The 21,171-nt window shown below is 37.1% G+C and overlaps 2 protein-coding genes across 5 annotated transcripts in view; one reads left to right on the top strand and one right to left on the bottom strand.

Annotated features, from left to right (window-relative positions):
* The first annotated feature begins 4,094 nt into the window (after positions 1-4,094).
* LOC131046438 (uncharacterized) overlaps positions 4,095-21,171 on the top strand; it is a 104,772-nt gene continuing 87,695 nt past the window's right edge. Inside the window, exons 1-4 of one of the 4 annotated variants that reach the window (XM_057980178.2) lie at positions 4,105-4,357; positions 4,445-4,530; positions 4,632-4,679; positions 5,255-5,343. In XM_057980178.2, coding sequence (XP_057836161.2) covers positions 4,299-4,357; positions 4,445-4,530; positions 4,632-4,679; positions 5,255-5,343 — 282 coding nt within the window. In that variant the 5' untranslated portion in view covers positions 4,105-4,298. Of the gene's footprint in view, positions 4,358-4,444; positions 4,531-4,631; positions 4,680-5,254; positions 5,344-21,171 lie in introns of all 4 variants that reach the window. The other 3 variants (XM_057980180.2, XM_057980179.2, XM_057980181.2) reach the window with 3 other exon arrangements.
* LOC131874242 (uncharacterized) lies at positions 8,855-11,021 on the bottom strand. The gene is made up of 2 exons (XM_059217524.1): positions 10,636-11,021; positions 8,855-10,512 (listed from the first exon to the last, which is right to left on the bottom strand). Exon 2 carries the CDS (start codon positions 10,502-10,504, stop codon positions 9,344-9,346), a length of 1,161 nt encoding a protein of 386 aa, XP_059073507.1. The 5' UTR covers positions 10,505-10,512; positions 10,636-11,021; the 3' UTR covers positions 8,855-9,343.

Here is a 21,171-nt window from a genome sequence, read left to right as displayed (position 1 = left end):
TTTCATTCTCTCCCTCTATCCCTCTCTCTATATTCATCTCTTCTATCTTTATTTGTCCCTCTCTCCTAACTCCATCTTTGTCTCTCCCTCTCCTCTCCTCTATTTTATCTCCATCTTTATCTTCCTCTTTAAATCTATCTCCTTACCCCCTTTCTCTCTCACTCTTGCCCCCTCCATATCTCCCTCTTTATATCCCTATCTCTTCTCCTCCCCCCCTCTCTCCTCCCTCTCTCCCTATTGCAAGCATAAAATGAGTTTGCTAGTAATGAAGCCTAATTTTCTTCCCGATTCAAAGGTTTTTAAGTTATGCTTAGATCCCTATAAGTGGATGCATAGTTGATTTGGAGCTATCAATTCTCCATTGAGACCTTTGTTGCACAAACAAAAAACATTTTCTTAATGACGTAGCAATTGAGCTCATGTATTTTCAAATTTATGCAAAAAATAGACCAAATTTTTTATTCATTGATCTTCCATATCTCTTTGGCATACCCATTGCACACCAAGGTGCAATTACTAGTTAAGTAAATGTTTCTCCTTTTAATACACTAACTGAAATGTTCTGAAATGTTCTATGCATGTGAATGATTATTCAATATTTTCTAGATATGAATTAATGTTCAAATGGATGTGTTTAAATACCACCACAAAGCAATAATTGTAGAGAGTCTTCCAAGTTCACACACAACATAAATAGACTGGGTGAAAGCCTACTATATTCTAATTTGAATTTCTGAATTTTAAATAATAACAATGTAACATATAATCATGGTTGATCGTACACATAAGATTGACCCAAGCTAAAAAAAATTGTCGTGTATGTAAAGAATAAATGTATAACTAGCAATCGCACCTTGGGGTGCAATGGGTACACCGAAGAGGTTTGGAAGGTCAATTAAGGAATTTTTTGGTCTATTTGTTTGCATACAAGTGCTTAATGTGGTTGATCAATAGGGAGATATATATTGGTAAAAAGAGATGGATAAACAATGAGGTAGAGATAGAGGGAGATATGGACAAACAAATATGGAGAGGTGAAGAGATAGATATAGATGTCTAGGAAGAGGGAGAGGGATAAAGATGAATGGAGAGAGAGAGAGAGAGAGAGAGAGAGAGAGAGAGAGAGAGAGAGAGAGAGAGAGAGAGAGAGAGAGAGAGAGAGAGAGAGAGAGAGAGAGAGAGAGAGAGAGAGAGAGAGAGAGAGAGAGAGAGAGAGAGAGAGAGAGAGAGAGAGAGAGATGAATATAAAGTTAGAGGGGAAGAGAGAGATGAATATATAAAGAGAGAGAGACACATAGGGAGAGATAAAGATAGAGACAAATAGGAAGTTTGAGAGAGACAAAGAGAGATATAAAGATGTATAAATGGTGAGATACTTGTGATAGAGATAGATGGATACATAGAGAGGAGGAAGAGGGAGAGGGAGATAGATGGATATGTAGAGAGAGAAATAGAGAGTAGACATAGAAGTATGAAGGGGGCGCTAGAGAGGGAGAGAAAAAAATATATGACGAGAGAAAGGGAGATATTGGTACAACATTTGTGCAACACATTTATGTAGTACATGAGGTCAATTGGTACAACATTTAGAAAATAATATTGTTTGTGCAACAAAGGTCTTAATGGGGAAGTGATAGCTCCAAATCAACTACATATCTACTTAGAAGGAACCAAATGTAATTGAAACAAAACCTTTGAATGAAGAAGATAATAGGGTTCAATAACTAATAGGCTCATGTTATCTTTGCATTGGGAAGATAGGGAGAGCAAGGGAGAGATATGAATATAAATAGGTAGAGATAGAGGGGGAATAGCAAGAGAGATAGGAGTAAGGAGATAGAGATAGGGGATAAAGTTAGAGAGGAAGATAGCAATATATATGTAGGTGGAGATGGATATGGATATGAAGTGAGATATGAAGAGGAGAGGGGGAGATAAAAAGAGAGGAGAGAGAGTTTTTTAAAGAAGGGTGGAGGGAGAGAATGAGAGAGGGAGATATAGAAATATAAAGATAGAGATATATAGGAGTGGATAGAAATGGAGCAATAATGAGATATAGATAGAGAGAGATGGAAGAAGAAATATATATATATATATATATAGAGAGAGAGAGAGAGAGAGAGAGAGAGAGAGAGAGAGAGAGAGAGAGAGAGAGAGAGAGAGAGAGAGAGAGAGAGAGAGAGAGAGAGAGAGAGAGAGAGAGAGAGAGAGAGAGTTATGGAGATAGATAGGGACAGATGAAGAAAGGTAAAATGAGAGATAAAGATGGAGAGGTATGGATATAAATAGGGAGAGATAGAGAGGAATGGATACAAAAATATAGAGGAAGAGGGATAGGGAGAGATATAAAGAGATATAGATGGTGAGATATAGTAGAAATAAATAGAGGTTGAGAGAGAGAGAGAATTGCATAGAAATAGGAGATATAGGGAGATAGTAATAGAGAGATAGAGATAGAGATATAGATATAGAGCAAGAAAGATTGAGTATAATCTCATCTACATTTAAGTTATTAATTTTAAATTATGGCTAATTACATTTACTCTCTTATATCAATTAATTATGCCCAAATTAATGCAGGGTTATATTTTATTGATCATGGAGTTGTAAAGGAGTTAAGTTATAGAAACTGAAGGAGTTGGAAATCTTAAAGGAGTTATAGAATAGAAATCAAAGTAGGTGAGAGGGCGGGGGGGTTTGTTAAGGAGTAGTTATATAATAAAATTTGAAAAAGCTAGAAAAAGATTTGCATAATAGAAATGGATGATCAAATGTTGTAACAATATTATTTATTTATATTTTGCATACATTTGTGTTGTATATGAGGTCAATTGGAGAGATCCAGAAGGGTAGAGAGATGGACAAATAATGAGATAGATATGGAAGGAGAGATTGAAGAATAAATTTTGAGGAGATACAGATAGAGAGGGAAAGAGATACAATCTATCCTTACCTATCTCTCTATTTGTCTCATGAACAATATAAAAGTCTCTATTAATTTTTTTTTGAAATTATATTATTAAACTAAAAACAAGAACATCCTCAAGACAAAGATCATAACATCTTATAGAGGGATGCATTTATATCATACCAAGCTATTAGATCTCTACAATATTTTTTTTATCTCATTTTTTCTACACCTTTAGAAATAACCTCTCATGATTCGTCATTTAATCCAAGTTTTCCTATTAATATGGATTTATGTGTGTAGAATGGATACCCTTAATCTTTGGTTCTTAATGAATTTTTTTTAGCTTAAACACATATTGAATAACAAAACAATATTTTGAACAATATTAAAGTTTTTGTTAATTTTTTTTTTTTTGGTTATATTATTAAAAAAAAACAAGAACATCCATATTAAAAATTAATATTATTTAATTTTGACTAATACAATATTATTTTCAAACATTTTGATCACAATAAATATTTTGATCAGCAAAAATAAGAACCTGAAATATTTAATAAATTTAAATAATTATAATATATTTAATTAAAAAATATAAATAACAATATTTCAAACTTAATAATATTTTATTATCAATTAGTATAATTTATATAATAATAAAGACTAAGTACTTAAAAAGTATAATTTTAAACAACGTTCAGTGAAAAGTATGAAGAAATTCTTTAATTAGTAATGCTTTTTCATAGGAATCCAATGTTGACATGGCAATAACATCGAACCATATAAAGGAGCCACGGAAGGGTACAAATTCATAATAAATTTCATTAATGAAACATAGCAACCAATAGCTACCAGATTCTGACGTTACGCCTGAGTTTTCCCGTAGAGATGTACAAAACCCTATCAAAGAATAGAAGGGGGAAATCGAGAATATAAATTGCTGGGACGAAAAAACGAAAACCGTCCAACACGGGAAGGACGCGAAAGCATTTGAAACTACAACGTTAGCGACACAACACGGGAATGGCGAACATCCCCGGAGTAAAACCGTTGATGAAAATGAACCAACGGAAAGATGGACGATTGTGATTTATTCAATCGTCTTGCATTCCGTGTAAAGACCTTTACACCGTTGATATTTTAAGTGAGCTGCTCAACTTCGGTGTAAAAAAAATATGAAAATGAAAAGTATAATAACTGCAATAACTAAAAGGGGAATTGACACGGCATGGAAATTTAATTGTCACAGTTTTAAAGCTTGGGATAAGGCTAACAAACTTTCTAGCTGAAAGTAATAAGGGATCAAGTATAACAAATACCGAGTTCAGTCAACCATGCCAGAAGGCCACACTTTTTCAATTCCTCTATACAGGAGAAAATCAGAAACTTAATGGGTCGTTTAGCAAGCCTGTACTTGTTCGCTTACAATGCAGCTCAGGCATGCGGGTGGTATGTATTGGCCCATTTGGTTGGGAACAATTCAGATTCTCAGGCTAAAGTAAATATATCAATGACATATGGTATGCACTAATGCAGGACAATTGCACTGATAAAGCTGATTTTGACTGTCTCTTCGACAAATTCTTTTGATGGAGCCTATGCGGCCTGTGGTGAACTAATATGTAAAAATTCATTGTTTTTATTCCTTGTTTTTTACAATGTTGACCACGGACGAAACGATTGATTGCTACGAGTGGTTGTCTTTTCTTTTATTGTTTTTCAGGTCTGTTGCAGTTCTCTGCAGTCATGGAAGTCTTTCATTCAGCTATAGGTAGGCTTCAGTTGTCTTTCACTGCAGATGTGTTTGTTTTATGAAATAACGTACTTTGGTTTGTGCCCACACGCAAAAACGAACTTCTGTGCCTTATCCAGTAGGATTTTGCTATAATTTGGAAAGCTTCAGTAAACCCCAAGTCCAAGTTATGTACTGAATGACAATAGAAATTGTGAGACAATGCCCTGTTGGATGCAGCAGCAAAGAAGTAATGATGTGTCTGATATGTTTGATGGAAGCAAAAAGTTAGGGAAGGCCCTTTGAAAATTTGCAACTGTTTAAAAATTGTTTCTTAAACAAATGGCGGGTTCAAATTTCTTGTGACTTGATATCTTATTTTGAGTTCCATTTTGCTAATTTAGTCTCCAGACTTACAGCCTCATGAAAATTAGAGAGTCATGATACATATTGCCGAGTTCAATAGAGTTGCAAAGTTTTGACAGGCTTGTAGACCTTATCGTGATAATGCAAATTGTTTGAGCGTACATGTGCATAAGAATGGGTCATGTACTTAGCCATTTTAGATTGGTATGATTTGGCTTTTTTAATTGATGACTTGTTTTATATAATAGGTATAGTGCCCAGTAGAGTACTTCCAGTCCTGATGCAATGGGGAGGACGCTTTCATTTTGTGGCAGCCATTATCAGCCAGATTCCAGAGGTACTCCTAATCCTGTTCAATTTATTTCCTTTGTTATGGAGTAGGGTAGTTTTGTGCGGTTGAAAGAGTTTGTTGTATTCTATCATGCATACGCCTCCTCAATAAATATTGCTATCCAGAAGCATTAGCAAGAACTATCGTGGATTGTGGAAAACTAATATCTTTAATTGCAAAATGTTCTTATGTGTCATGGAATATTTGTCTCTGCCTCTCAGCCGAGTCACATGGTATACCATGTTACACGTAGACTTCCATACTGCTGTGCTTAGTGAAGATGGTGCTAAATTATATGAACGACGGAGACATCAGAAGGTGGCCAAACAATTTCTATAGATTTTCCTGGTTTCAGCTTTTTTATATGCTTCTACAAACAAACCTATTATATGGAATGAATCAAGATGATTAGCCATCCGAAGTCTCAGGTGCCTAAGTTTAATATGTTGATCTGCCCTTGTTAAGTTGCCTTGGCTTGTCTGCAATATATTTTGTTTTACTGACTAGTGCACGTTAATGATTAGACCAAGAGGTTGTATATGTTTCTTGACACAGAGCCTAGAGTACAATTCAAAAGCATGAATAATAACCCAATAACATTTCAAAAATTTATAGTGATTATCAAGTAGGATGTTAAGTCGTCCTTCGAAATTGTGGTTTAACCGTCTAAAAGACTAGAGAAGAGAAAAATTTGGAATACATAATAGCAACTACCTTATTGGACTGCTCTATTTAAATCCAAACAGACTTTAATGAGTTTGGCTCTTGCAGGAATTGATTTGAGTGTGATAACTGTTGTGACGTTTTCACACATCGCCCCATTGCAAATGGGGACCCATGTTTTTTGCTTTTTAGGGTTAGTTTTTTTAGGGTTTTGTTAGTTAGCCTTTGCATTTTTGAGTGCTGTCGGGGTGATCACATGGATAGCAAGTCCAGCTTGAGTGAGGTCCTGATCCTGAAATTTGGCTAAGTCTGGAATGTCCTGAAAAATTGGCTAAGTCTGAAAGTCCTGATCCTGAAATTTGGCTAAGTCTGGAATGTCCTGAAAAATTGGCTAAGTCTGAAAGTCCTGATCCTGAAATTTGGCTAAGTCTGGAATGTCCTGATCCTGAATTTGACTAAGTCTGGAAACTGAAAAACCTCCAAAAACTAGATTTTGCAATATAACTCCTGGAGGTCTGAAACCACTCTCAAACATCCTGAAAGTATATATGGAATATAACTTAAAGTATAAGAACTTCTTTCTTATACTTAAATGTTATATTCCATCAAATTTATCCTGATAGAGAGTTCGAAAAGTCAAATTTCGCTCGTGTCCTTCTCCAAGGGTCCAGAGCGAAAAGCGCTCCTGTCCCTCTCCAAGGGACCAAGGCGAATCGCTCGTGTCCCTCACCAAGGGACCAGAGCGAAAATGCTTAGTTGAGCCATTCTTGACCTTGTTTGGACGAATCGAGACATCAAAGGCATGGTGAAGGACGAAATGAGCATGATAGAGCATCCAGACTTGATCAAAAACAACGAAATGATGAAGTTTTTGCCTAGAGGGTCAAATTCGCTCCTGTCCCTCACTGAAGGACCAGAGCGAAATTCTTCATAAGGTACGATCTGGGCAAAGATCAAGTCAACTTTATGTTTGAAGGCAAGGAAGGAGGTGAAATGAACTCATTGAAGATAAATTGAAGATTACCAAATGCCATCAAAGGACCAAAATGCTTAAGTTCGCTCCTGTCCCTCAGGAAGGGACCAGAGCGATTTTTGTTATAGATGATTTTCTGGCTAAGTTACAATCAAACCCAAGGCATGGATGAATGGAATGGAATGTTACGAATCCGTTGAAGATAATTTTAGAGGTTAGCAATATGATGTGGAGCCTACAAGAGCAAGATCGCTCCTGTCCCTCTCCAAGGGACCAGGGCGATATGATGATTATATTGCCGTTCCTCCAAATTCAAGACACTCCAAGACAAAGAACAAGGTGGCAAGGACATTTCGAAGCGTCCCAATCAAGCGCAAAGCATCAAAGATCATCAACATTGAAGGATTTACATCAAGACTTCTAGTTCGCTCCTGTCCCTCAGGAAGGGACCAGAGCGAAATTCTCATAAAGGCCTAGATTTTTAAAGTTGATCATGTTTCAAGCGACCAAGGAGAATCAAGGGGACTTCATTTTACTCGTTGATAGCAATTACAAGTTGAAGAAGGTAAAGACAAGCTCAAAACGTTGAAGTTCGCTCCTGTCCCTCAGGAAGGGACCAGAGCGATATACACCATATTTGCCAATTCATGCATAAATCACGTTAAGTCAAGGTTTTGCAAAGTGGTAAAAGCTAAGTTGCCGGTTCGGGTTCGGGTTCCGGTTCGGGTTCGAAGAACCCGGTACGCCGGTACGGCAAAATTTTGAAAAGGGGTTTGGGTTCGTTTGGGTTCGTTAGTACAAAAACATGTAAATTTATATATATATATATATATTATATATATATATATATATCAAAGCCTATAAGCATGAATTAAAATATGCATGTCACATAGCATCATATGAACAACAAAACAAACATAAACTTGTAATCATAGCATCATGATCATACCATAATTGATAATAGTATCATATACATCAAGTTTAATATCAAAATGACAAAATATTCAAGTATCATTGTTTCAACTTTCAAAAATATAAACTTAAAAGTTTAATCATCAAATGGATCATCTAATTCTTCATCCTCCTCCTCCTCCTCCTCCTCATCCTCATTGACATTGACATTACATGAGCCAATGCCACTTGCACTTGCACTATAAGTTGGCTCAATTTCCGAGTCATCAAGTGTCAATGCAAGAAGCTGAGAACCAGGAGCATCCAAATCAGTATGCTCTGGCTCTATATCCCACATCTTTGTTTCCCCTTGTGTGTAGTCATGTTGTTTGTGTGAAAGAAGACGTAGGTTGGAATGCACATATACTAAATTCTCCGCTCTTTTTGATAGCAGCCTATTGCGCTTTACTGAGTGGATGAAAGAGTATGTGCTCCAATTTCTTTCTGAAGCAGATGAACTAGCAACCTATGAAGACAAAGTAAACAATTAAAGTTATACATTAATAAAAATAAAATTACTAGCAACCTATGAAGACAAAGTAAACTATAAATAAACTAAAACTTGTAAATTAAAAATTTTAATTAATTAAACTTACTTGTAATAAAACTTTTATAGCGAGGGGTTGTAGGTGTTGGAAGCATGTGCCATGGAAGTACCACCAGCTATGAGCATCTTTCTTGGATCTATGACGAAGTGCATCAACACTTAGACCATTCCCATTTGCGAATTCTATGAACTCATTTGTAACAACATCTCGCAAATCATCATCGGGATATAGTCTAAGAAATGCTGCCTTATACCCATCAGATACTTCTAGATCTCTCCATGGTGGAATCCTTCCTGGTTTATCAAGAAACTGATTGCTATAGTACTTAGGTGTCAAGGCATAGGCAAGAAGGTGCAAAGGAGTGGTGATCTTATTCCACCTCTCTACAATAATTAATTCCAGTTCTTTGAAGAATTTCTCCTGAGGATCATTCTCTTTTTCATTTATAGTGAACTTTATTTTTTCAAGCATTGAATCAATGCCATCATAAATCTCACCTATGCAAGGCCTATCCATGTCTGTATAGCGAATCATGCTCATGATGGGCTCAGTGATACTTAGGAGATATGTAACAAGATCCCACCATTTCTCATCCAATATTCTATCCCTAATTTTTCCTGCCCTCTCAGTGCTACTTTGCTTCCATACAGTCCAATTGGTGCTGATCACCATATTGCATAGTGCCACTCTAACTTTCACAAGTCGTCTTAAGACGATTGTGTTTGATGCAAAACGGGTCTCAGCAACCTATAACACAAATTAATGCCAAATTATTAAAAAATAAAGCCAAACTTTAAAGAAGAATACACAATATAGCTTACACAATGATATTATTAACATTGAAAATTCAAAAAAATCAGAAAATGTAAAATTAAATTACTATTTCACTTACCTTCAATAGCTCCAAATTCGAATAGGTTCTAAAAATCCCTTGAGACATGTGGTGGTTTGTGATGAACATCTGGATGTCCTCAGCCTCTGCATACACATCTCTGATCCATTTTATTTTTTGCCCAATCCTTTGTAGCATAAGATTGAGCGAATGTACCGCACAAGGTGTCCAAAAGATGTGATCATAGCGTTGCTCAACCAACAAACCAGCAGCTCTACAATTTTTTGCATTGTCCGTTATGACTTGGACAACATTGCGGGGTCCCACAGACTCAATGGCAGAGATGAGAATTTCTGCAATAAATTCGCCATCTTTTATTTGGCCCTCACAATCCACAGCTCTCAAAAACATTGCCCCTTTAGGGGACACCGCTATGACATTGATCAAGGGACGGTTTTTAGCATCTTTCCACCCATCTGAAACAATTGTTACACCTGTCTCAACCCACGAATCCCTTATGGGTTTCAATGCATCTTCAACCCTCTTCACCTCTTTCTCCAATAATGTTCCACGTACCTTCTCATAACCGGGGCCCTTATACCCTCTTGGTGCCTCATTAACACTTTTTATCATTTGCTTCCAATATGGGGAGCGAACAACATTGAATGACAAACCATTTGCATAAATGCACCTTACTATATCTTGATCAGCATTGTCTCTACTCTCATTTTGGAATGCGGTTTCTAAAGGCCCTTTTGTTCTTTTACGTGTCAAGGGTGGTGCACTTTGAGGTTCATTTGTGGCAAAGAAGGGGTGGTCTTCTACTACAATACTGGGATTAGAAGGGCCTTGCATTCCCCTTGTTTTCTTTGATGCGGTTTGGTTCAATCTACGGGCTTCCCTCTCTTCTGCTGCCTCATGCTCCCTAATATATTTCATCACTATCTCATCTGGTATAGGTTTACCATTTTTGCCAGGGCATTTTTTGATGCCTCTTCCTTTTATTCCACACAAATGGCCTACCACTCGATAATATGAACTATTACGTTCAATATCACATCCATGGCATTTCCAACGGAATCCCCCACCTCCCGGAAGTTGTTTTATAATGTCCACATATTTCCATAAGGGAGAATTTGGATCATTTCTTTGTTTTGCAATTACTTGTTCATTGCCAATGGAGGAAGATGTAGATGCCATTCTAGTTCCTATGGCAAGAAATAAAATAAACATATTCAAAAACAAAAACTAAATAATGAAAAAAAATTCAAGTTTCATGTTTGACAATTTGTGAAACAAAAATAGTTGGAAAAAAATGTTTAAAAACCTACCTCTTGCTGCCAATGGAAGCTTGAAAATGTATGGAAATGATGCTGCAACACTTGTTGAAGCTTCTAAAATCAGTCTTCAACTCCTCCTCTTTGATCTTGGAAGCCAAATTTTGTTCAACCTCTCTTCAACCTGCTCTCATAAAAAATTTGTTTGCAACACAAATGAGGTGAAATGTGTCAATAAGATGTTTTAGAAGTGTTTTTTAGGTTATAATTTTCGCTTTTTTAAAGGCGGAATTGAAAAAAAAAAAAAATTTGGTTTGTTTTTTAACTTATTGGGCCGCCCAGCCACGCGGGTTCGACTGGGTCCGCCCGGGTTCGACTGGGTTCGACCCCGGGTTCGACTGGGTTCGACCCGGGTCGAACCCACCCTGGGTTTTACGAACCCTGGTCGAACCCGGGTCGAACCGGACCCGTACCACGGACCCGGTCGAACCCGGACCCGTACCAGGGCTTCCCAGGGGCGAACCCTGCAACTTAGGGTAAAAGGTCTAAGGTGTCTTTTGAAGACGATATACAAGAGTTTTGAACGTCAAAATGCTATCAATTGAGCTAAAGAGACTATATCGCTCCTGTCCTTTGGACAAGGACCAAAGCGATTTCTATTAAAACACTCATTCTCCTTCAAAATCAAGACAAGGCAAGTTCACACAAGATCAAGGATGTCTTTTGAGAAGTAATGGACGAAGAATTGGTACCAAGAACGAAGAATGTCAAGTAAAAACGTAGGGATCGCTCCTGTCCCTCTCCAAGGGACCAGGGCGATATCACACCTAAAGGACATTTGTTTGCAGGACAAGTCGCTCAAGTTTAAAAATCCTAGCGAACATGCCAAATCCAACGTGGAGATAGAGATTTTGGACGTAAAAAATGCAAGAATCAAGGCCAACATAATGGATCGCTCTTGTCCCTCAGTCAGGGACCAGGGCGATGAGGTACGTATCTTTCATCTTCAAAATTTGGCGTTCAAACAAGTTTTTTTTGAATTTATTTTAAATGCTAAAATTCGATATGTTTTGAAAATTCAATTAAATGGCATTTAAATATTGCGCTTGATATTATTAATTATTTTTTTGCCTTGTGAAAATCGAATTTGATTAAATTAATTTAGAACGATGGCATTTAATAATTAATAATTAATTAATAAAAAAAAATCGATCAAAGGGAGCGCTTGGTTTATAAAAGTCGGCCTTGTTATTTATCAAAAAATCGTTTAATTTGCTTTATTTTCACAAAGTCGGCCTAAATAATGATGAGAGGTAAGCGCCTATAAAGGGAAGGTGGTTTATTCATTTCAAATCATCATTTAACATCCTTCATTAGCATGCGATTTGGAGAATACAAAGGAGGTGCGAAATTGTCATTCAAGAGGAGGGCGCAGACATCATCAAAGGAGTGCAAGCTTAGTCTCAAGTTGGGCGAACTTGCCAAAGACCACGTCAAAGATATCCTCAAGGGTGATGAATTGATAAAGGGATCGTTCATTTTAAGGAGATCACGTTGAAGCCATCTAATTTTGATTTTGCCTAGGCAAATTCCTTGTTTTGCATTCTAGAGTTAGCTCTCAAGAGAGGTATGGCGATATGGATTTATTGTTTTTGAACGTTGATCGTCATAGCTTAAATTTTGAATTTTGAAATTTTGAATTCATAGCTCAATAGTCGTTTTTAGGAAATGATTAATAAAGGACTTATCATTAAGTTTCCTAAAATTTGCTCTCTAATTTATGTTATGTATTGCAAAATCATGGTACTAATTTTGAAATGTTGTGTAGGCATCAAATGGAGATCTCTTCAAAGAAAATCAAGCCGGATCCAGGACGGTCTTCGCCAGGACGGTCTTCGCCAGGACGATCAAGTAAGGACATGGGCAACCTCTTTCAATCCAGCGTTCCAAGGCGAGGTACATCATCATCTTGCACATCAAGGACAAAAGGAGTTAGAACAAGGGCTCGTTGAAGAAGCAAATAATTCCAGATGAATTAATTAAAGCAAGCTTCTCAACAACATCAAGTTGAATATTTACCAAAGTTACAAGTGTCAGATGAGGTGGCATCCTAGTTATCACGTCTCCAATCGGTGAGGTCCATCTCAGCATGTCCAGATTCAATGTACTTAACTCATGGAAGGTGGCACAAACTTCGATGTACCTACCCTGGCTATCCATTGGTCGATTTTTCTAGAAGGGACATGTGTCCAAGCAATACAATTATTTCATTGGTCAAGCATTAAATGTTATGTAATGGTTGTAACAAACCCTAATTAGGGTTTTCATTGTAAAATCTTGGCCATTGATCTTGAATTGATCTAAGCCATCAAATTGTATTGTGGGTACTATATAAGCCCAGGCATTTCATTTGTAAAGGCTAATGAACAATAAGTTAGAGATAGCATGTAAATAGTTGGAAGAGTTAGAATATAGTTGATAGAATAGCAATTAGAGTAGATAGGAGGACAAGGCAAGAAATTGTTGCCATTGATTGTAAACAAACTCCATTTTCATTGAAGTAATGGTGAAATATGTCGTTTTCTTGCAATTTGCGTGGTTTCTTGTTGAGTCTTCAATCTTAGATGGTAGATGATTAGATGAATGGAGGAAATGTGATTGATTAATGGTGGAATTCGTACATCCATACTACTAGCAGTTTGTTGATTGCAGACTTGCCTTGCGTAGTCAACTGGATCATTCAGCCTAAGCTCAATTTCAATTTGTTGCCTCTTCATTGATATGCATCAACTTGGATGGTATCTATGCCTGCGGTGATGATTTGAACATCATAAAGATTCCCTTAGAAGATCGCACTAGTCTTGTGTAGATGTTCCATTGATGTCAAATCAAGATCTAGTTAGAGTTTCATCAAAAATCAAGTCATTGCTCCTACATTCTTAGTATTAGGATTAGATCCTCTCTTCGCCCTTATCCTTTTTTCATTTTTCAAATCTAAGTTAGTAAGAGCCTGTGTCCAGCAAAGCAGATCGGAAGTTCAATCATCACATGTAAGTCCCCTTGTGATCCCAGCAAATCACATCATACCACTGGAGCTTGTCCACACGTAGAGACCCTACATCAAAGAACCTTGGAGTCTTCCTAACTGATCCTTTATGCGAATCTTCAGCAGTTAGAGACTATTTTCTCAAGAGAGGATAAGATGCCTATTGGTATTTTATTCTGTGTATGATGGTGTACAAAATACACGTCAACAATAACCTACCTATATATAGAGGTAGGTAACTGATCCTACCTAGATTGGGCATTAAATGGACTGCTGTGCATGCAGAGAGAAGGAAAACTATTGTTATTTAAAAGGTGGTCACCTGGTAGATACCTATTGTTTTCCTTTGAATGGTTTTCTTGGCTCTCCCTTGACTTTTGTGTTTGCGTTTCCAAAATTATTTGGTATGCTATTAATGTATTTCTCTAAGATGATCCAATAATCAAGAGGCTAATGTTTTTTCTTACTATTATCTCTCATGTCTATCTTCTTTGGCATCTTATAGATGCACTTCTTTTAATCCTGTCTAGGTGTCCTCTACTTCCTATTGTCATATGCTGGGTAGAGGATGACATTTTCGTTTCAATGTTTTGTTGAATAGAATTATTCGTGTGTTTGTTTTCTGCGAATATGTTGCATTTCATGTACTCATTTTGAAAAGATTTAGATATTATTAGTAGGATTTTTTTTCCCATAAGGATCAGTGATTTGCAATTGTATGCCAATTCTATATAAGGAAATTTGGAGTTTAAATTGTTTCTGTTGTTCCTCTCCCACTGAAAGATCTTGTATCTGACTATGAGATTCAACAGGAAACGTTGGGATGTATTTTAATGTAATGTTCCCTTCTCCCTAGTATTTGGACATCCGCGGAGTTTGGTCTATTATTTGATCCTCGTAGGCCAAGGAGTTGATGAGAGGGTCGTCTTGGTAGTTACTTGTGGCTTCACATATTATTTTACATGGTTTTATGGTGAGATAATGTGTTCTCACATATGATGTCACGTGTGCACTTTATATTATAATAATATTTTAATATTTCCTAAAGTGCAAATATTAATTATTTAAAAGGGGGAGCAATTTGTTGTCCTCAATTTTTGATTTAAAAAATTGGACTATCACATAGAAATTTTTGTTAGAAAATGAAAATTTTTATTCTATGGCACACTTCCCGAGGCAGAAATTCGCCCCATCCTTGGACTGGATCGATCGTTGATCCATCCTCAAGCTAAGTTTCGAATTTCGTCGCGTTTCAAGTCCGTTTGTTATGTTTTTGCTTCAATTTAGGCTTGTAGGGGAATTTTTCTCCAATTGCAAGTTTTTATAAAACTTGTAATAGGGGTTTTAAAACCCCCATTACCAGTAGCTTGACTTTAAGTGTTAAAATAAAACTTGTAAATGGGATTTTAAAACCCCTTTACATGTCTTTGTAACTTAAAGTTGTTTTTTTATAATGTTAAAATAGAACTTGTAAATGGGATTTTAAAACCCCTTTACATGTTTTAAGTGAATCACTTGTAAAGGGAATTCTATTTCCCTATTACAAGTAATTTTACTTGTAATTTCTTTTCTAAAACCCAAAATTTGCCTTAAAGGCAAAAATATGAACATTTTGTAAAACTTCTTGTTTTGTTTCTAAAGCCCGAAATTCTTCCATGCCATTGCAAGCTGATTTGAGTTCGAATTTTTTGGAGGAAATTTAGGGATTCCTTCCAAGTGTGGATTTCCTGCAACTTTGAAGGATTCAAAACCCATTTTTTGCGCATTTGTGCAAACCGTTTTTCGCCATTTGTCTTCTTGAAGCCGTTTTTTCTGAATCATGCATTTATGCGTTTTGCTATGATTTGGGGGATTGAATCCATCTATTCTCAAGGCGTTTTTGGCTCTGCCATAAATGCGTTGGATTCTAAGCTTTGATCAAACCGTTTTATGTGCATTTATGGTTTTGGATTTGCAAAAAAGGCCCTAAAAAAATAGTCACATGTTTTGCTAAGTTACGCACTCTTCGCCTTTGAGGTATGCTTATAATCCTAAGTCGTTTTTGCTTTGTCTTGTGATTAATGATGAATGAAATCAGTTTCGAACCATTTCATTAGCATTTTTACATGGCATTTTTATAGCAAATCGGTTTTTCTATTGTCACAATGCGTGGCTAAGTTTTTTCCATTGTTTAAATTCTATTTAAAGGGCTTCATCTTCCATGTTTGGTTGATTCTTCAAGTTTGGATTTCTTCTCAACTTTGCAAGGTAATTTTTATTTTTTTCTTTCTTTCTTATTTCTTTCCTTGCATTTTCTTGTTTAGTTTTAGTTTTGTTCATGTTCATAATGGGTTTATGAGAGGAAATTCCCCATTTTACAAAGAAATTTGTAAAGTAAAGTTGTTCTTCCCCTTTGGAATTTCTCCTTCTTTACTTGCATTCGGGTTTTAAAAACCCGATTGCAAGTAAGAGGAAAATTAGTGTTCTTCCCTTTTTGGACAAAGACTTAACCTTCTTTGGTTCAAAAAATCAAGTTTCGAAATAAGAGAGATGTGTTCTTCCCAATTCGCAATCTTCCCAATTTGCAAAGAAGTTTGCAAGTGTAAAAAGTTCTACCTCTTGATGTGTTCTTCCCTTTTTGGACAAAGACTTAACCTTCTTTAGTCCAAAAATCAAGCTTCAATGATTTAAAAAAATCAAGTTCTTCCCAATTTCGGGTTTTGAAATCCGAATTGCAAGTTGAATGTTCTTCCCATTTTTGCATGGCAAAGTTCCAAGCAAAGAAACGGGACTCGGACTCGGACTCGGGACTCGGCGTCAGACTCGGCTCCAGACTCGGCTGGACTTGGGAAAGTGAAAAACTCAAGAAATTTAGAGATTTTTAAAGATTTAAAACTTGTTTCAGACACCCTTTATTGAATACACCTTAAAGACACAAAAACATCATCAAACTCGGCTCATTTGATTACATACACAAGTATACATCAATCACATAAGCATAAACGCAAATTGTAGCTGAAGAAAATAACAAACATAGATATATAAATATTGTCAAATGTATACAATATTAAAAAACTCATGGAATAAAAAATCCATAACATCATATGATCATCATCAAATGTTTCATACAAATACCAAAGGTAAATAGTAAATACTAAATACAACTACAAGTGTACAAGCCTATGGCTCAGAGGGCCGTGCACCCTCTCGCTCTGGCCCCCTGCGAAGGCGTTTAAAGTAGGTCCTGGATGATTCAGCAGCCATAGTCGCTCCCCGTGACACCATGCCATGCTCACCAACATCAGGAACAGCTGTGTCATGCTCACCAACATCAGGAACATCTGTGTCACTCTGAGTCTCAATATTTCCTGTCTCTACTCGTGCTCTCTGCTCCTCCTCTGCCATGGCTACAGCCTCAGCCTCTATATCTACCTGGTCTATCCAATCAATGTCATCATCACTAAAGACAGCTGTAGGAGTCCCAGGAGCTGTCTGATTCTCATTGGCCCACTCTGCTTCAAGATCAACCTCATCTAGAATGATAGGAGAGATGTCAACTAATGCATTCTTTCTCATTCTCAGGCGGAGGTTGTAGTGAACAAAGACGAGATCATTCATCTTCTCCACAGATAATCTATTGCGCCTCTTGGAGTGTATGTGCTCAAACATACTCCAATTGCGCTCACAACCTGATGCGCTGCATGGTTGGCTCAAGATGCGAATGGCCAACTTTTGAATATTTGGTGTCTCTAGGCCAAAAAAGCTCCACCAATGATCTGAGTTTGAAATGAGAAAAATAAATAAAATTAGTCTCACTCATGAACTCATTTAACAAGTTACAATATAGTATTGAATAAAACTAAAATTAAGCCTTACAATTTATTTTTACCTGGCATCATAGTTGTCCTGCCGTCTTTGGCGATAGGACGAGAGAAGGTCTCCCCTTGTGCACCTGAGAACAACTATAGCTCTCGAAAAAGGTCCATTTGAGAAGTACTAGCAGATCCCATCTTCTCCATGATTGCGTATAGCCCATTAAGGACCTCCACATCAGCCTTGAAAGAAAGGATAAAACGGAATGCCGGATTCAGATAATAGGCTGCCGCATGGATGGGCCTATGAAGCTGATGATGCCATCTCCTATCAATGATCTCCTAAATGGGACCATACTTGCTCTCATCTGCTCCATAGACGAATCTGATGGCCTCCTTCGCCCTATCCATGCCCTCATATATATAGCCCATTGCGGGTTTATCTCCATCCGCAACTCACAACAAAACCACCAAGGGCTTAACAAACTGCAAAATTGAAAATATTGTGTAATTTAGAAAAATGAGCAAATAAGAGAATACATAAAATAAGTTATAAAACATGAAGTTAAAATTTAAATTGTAGAATTTATAAAAAAATTACCTTCACTATCTCATCACAAGGGACCCAAAAGCCTTGCTCATCAAAAATGCAGTCTGCCATATCTTCCCCTACAGGGGTGGTAGCATAGGATGAGGAAGACCACTCCTCACCAACAATCATACGTCTCAAGGCAGACTTAGACCTAAGCATGGACTGCAATGTGAGGAAGTTTGTGGCAAATCTTGTGATTTCTGGACGAGCTAACTCCTTCTGCTCTGTGTATTGTCTCATAAGAGCCAACACCCATGAATGATTATATACAAATTTGCAGAAATTTCTTGCCCTTTCTACACATCTCTTGACCCATGGGATTTTTCCAATATCCTCCAACATGAGGTCAATGCAATGAGCAGCACATGGAGTCCAAACTATAGATGGGTGCCTCTCCATCAATAGTCTACCTGCAGCAACATAATTTGTTGCATTGTAAATTGTAATTAATGGAGGTACAAACTACAAGATAGTAATTAATTTGCAAACAAAATTAGTTTGTAATCAAAAGTTTACTCGCAGCAACATAATTTGCTGCATTGTCGGTCACCACCTGTACCACGTTCTCCTCACCCACATCTTCAATCACCTCCTCTATCTGCTCACATAGGTAGGTGGCATTCTTGCAATGGGCGGAGGCATCAATGGACTTGATGAAAACGGTGCCCCTTGAAATAAAAAATAAAGCAAGGTCAATGATCATTCAATAAACCATTAGATAAAAAATAAAAAATTAAAGACTATATGAAACTAAAATTAATCAATCACCTGCGGAAGAAACAAGAAAATTAAGTAGAGTTCTATTTCTCCTATCCATCCAACCATCAGTCATGATGGTGCAACCTTTAGTGCTCTATATCTGGCGTTGTTCATCTAAATCCTTCTTCACATCATCCACCATTTGAGACAAAATGGGTCCCCTCAAATCACTCTCACTAGGGGCTTTGAACCCCGCCCCGCATATGGTAATGGCATCAACCATTTATTGCCAATAAGGAGACCTGTCGCAAAGAAACTCAATGAGATAAGTTAAGTATAAAAATTCAATGAGATAAATTAAGTATAAAAATTAAAACAATCAAAGTTATCAAACATAAAAGTTAGTAAAACATTCACCTGGCTACAAAGAATGGAATACAGCTGTAGCTCCAAAATCTGCCAACTGCCATTTTAGCAGCATCATGGACCTCCTTGTTCCAACCCATGCCCTCAAGCGATGGTTGGGACCCAAGAGTAGTGTGAGGCACAAAGAAGGAATCCAACCTAGATTTACGAATCCTAGGTCCAATGGTAACACTCCCACTACAACTACTAGTGCTAGGAGCATGAGAAGTGGCGGTGGCACTGCCACTTATAGAAGCAGAAGTAGAAACGGAAGCACCAACAGTAGCAAACTGAGTGGGACGATATGGAGGTAAGGAAGAAGGGCCTCCAACACAACCTAACTGTGTCCCTCTTCCTAAAACTGTCTCTCTCCCAATGGCCGCTCGATCCTCCTTTTGTTTCTTTTTCCTTTCAATCTCCTCAACCATTACATAACATTCACGTACGGCCTCAGGGACTGCTTTTAGGCATGGTTCGACATCATGTCCACGCACACCAGCAATATGGTATTTCAGCCTATATATACCTCCATGGAATATTGTTTGCAAAACATACATTTTGTTTGCCCCTTTCCTTGCCCTGGAAAATCCTCATGATATTTCCAAGGAGGGTCTTTTCTAATAGGGGGTCTAGAAGCTGAAGTAGACATTTTAGGATAGTTTTGTGAAACTTGAAGTTGAGGCAAATAATAAAGTGAAGTTTGCTGCAATAAAACATTACAAATACAAAAGAAAATTAATACATATTACATACATTCAAAAAAAAGAAATTTACAAACCCTACACAGTATAACACTACAACTACATACTACATGCTACATACAAACGTACAAAAGTTTTTGAAAGAAAATGTAAAACTTTCAAAATAAATAAATAGAAAATGGAATTTTTGCATACAAGAAACAAACTAATCTTCAAAAAAACAATCTTACCTCTTACAACAAGCTTGAAATGAGCTGCAAAGTCTTCCTATCCAACTCTTGATGCACCAAATTGAAACACAATGCAGCTCCAATGTGACAAATTGAAGAAAACTTGAGCTTCCTCCTTGCTGGTTTTTCTTCTATGCACCCTTGTTTTTCTTCCCAACTCACTTTACTCCTTTTTTTGCAAGTGAATGAAATGAAAGTCACTTTTAGGGATAGAAGATAATTAACAAAAAAAAACGGACTTAAAAAAACATTACAAAATAATTCTTTTTTATGTTTTTCTTTTGGCTTGACGCCGGCTGAGTCTGGGGCTTGGGACTCGCCGAGTTTGGCGAGTTTGGGCCAAACTTGCCAACTCGGTGAGTCTGGCGAGTTTACTCGGCAGACTCGGATGAGTTCGAGTCCGAGTCCCTAGGACTCGCCGGGCCTGACTCGTACTCGGACTCGCCGAGTCTAGGCGAGTCCCGTTTCTATGGTTCCAAGTGATCTTCTTGAAATTCATTTTTACCTATCCGCTTCCAATTCCCTCATCCGTACTTATCATCTTCGTCATTTCCCGCATGCCTAAATACCATTTTTTTCATCCATTCCTTAGATTTTCAGTTTGTAAATAAGTTTGCATTTGGATTTAGAAAACCAATTGCAAATGTGTTCTTCCCAACTTCTAAACTAAAAATTCATTCTCCTTTCATTTATTCATGCTTCGTGTTTTGCGAGTATAGTTGCATTCGGAATTTGGAAATCCGATTGCACGTTTGTACTTCCCTCTTGTGTACTTGCAAGACATGTTTCAAAACCCGAAATAAGTCAAAAGCTTATCTTTCCACCTCTTATATTTCCTCTCACAAAGCCAAAGTACGAAAGTTGAACTTTCCCAATTTGGAGGAGTGAAAATGTCTAAAGATACTGACTTTGATATTGCCTTGATACTCTTGGATTTACATTGCAGCGTTTCCAGTTGTTTTCAGATGACAGAGGTACCATCGTCTCCCACTCCAAAAAAGATGAAACATAGGTATGACAAATACCAAAATGAAGTTCCGCAGTCACAGGTTTCCTCCTCCCTTGATCATGTTAAGGATACTGAGATAGGGTATGTTGACATGTCCGAATTCATACAAAGGATTGA

This window comes from Cryptomeria japonica, chromosome 1 (assembly GCF_030272615.1).
Source record: "Cryptomeria japonica chromosome 1, Sugi_1.0, whole genome shotgun sequence".
Taxonomy (NCBI): domain Eukaryota; kingdom Viridiplantae; phylum Streptophyta; class Pinopsida; order Cupressales; family Cupressaceae; genus Cryptomeria; species Cryptomeria japonica.
The sequence above is the reverse complement of the archived record's forward strand: the minus strand, read 5'-3'. Positions and strand labels throughout refer to the sequence as shown.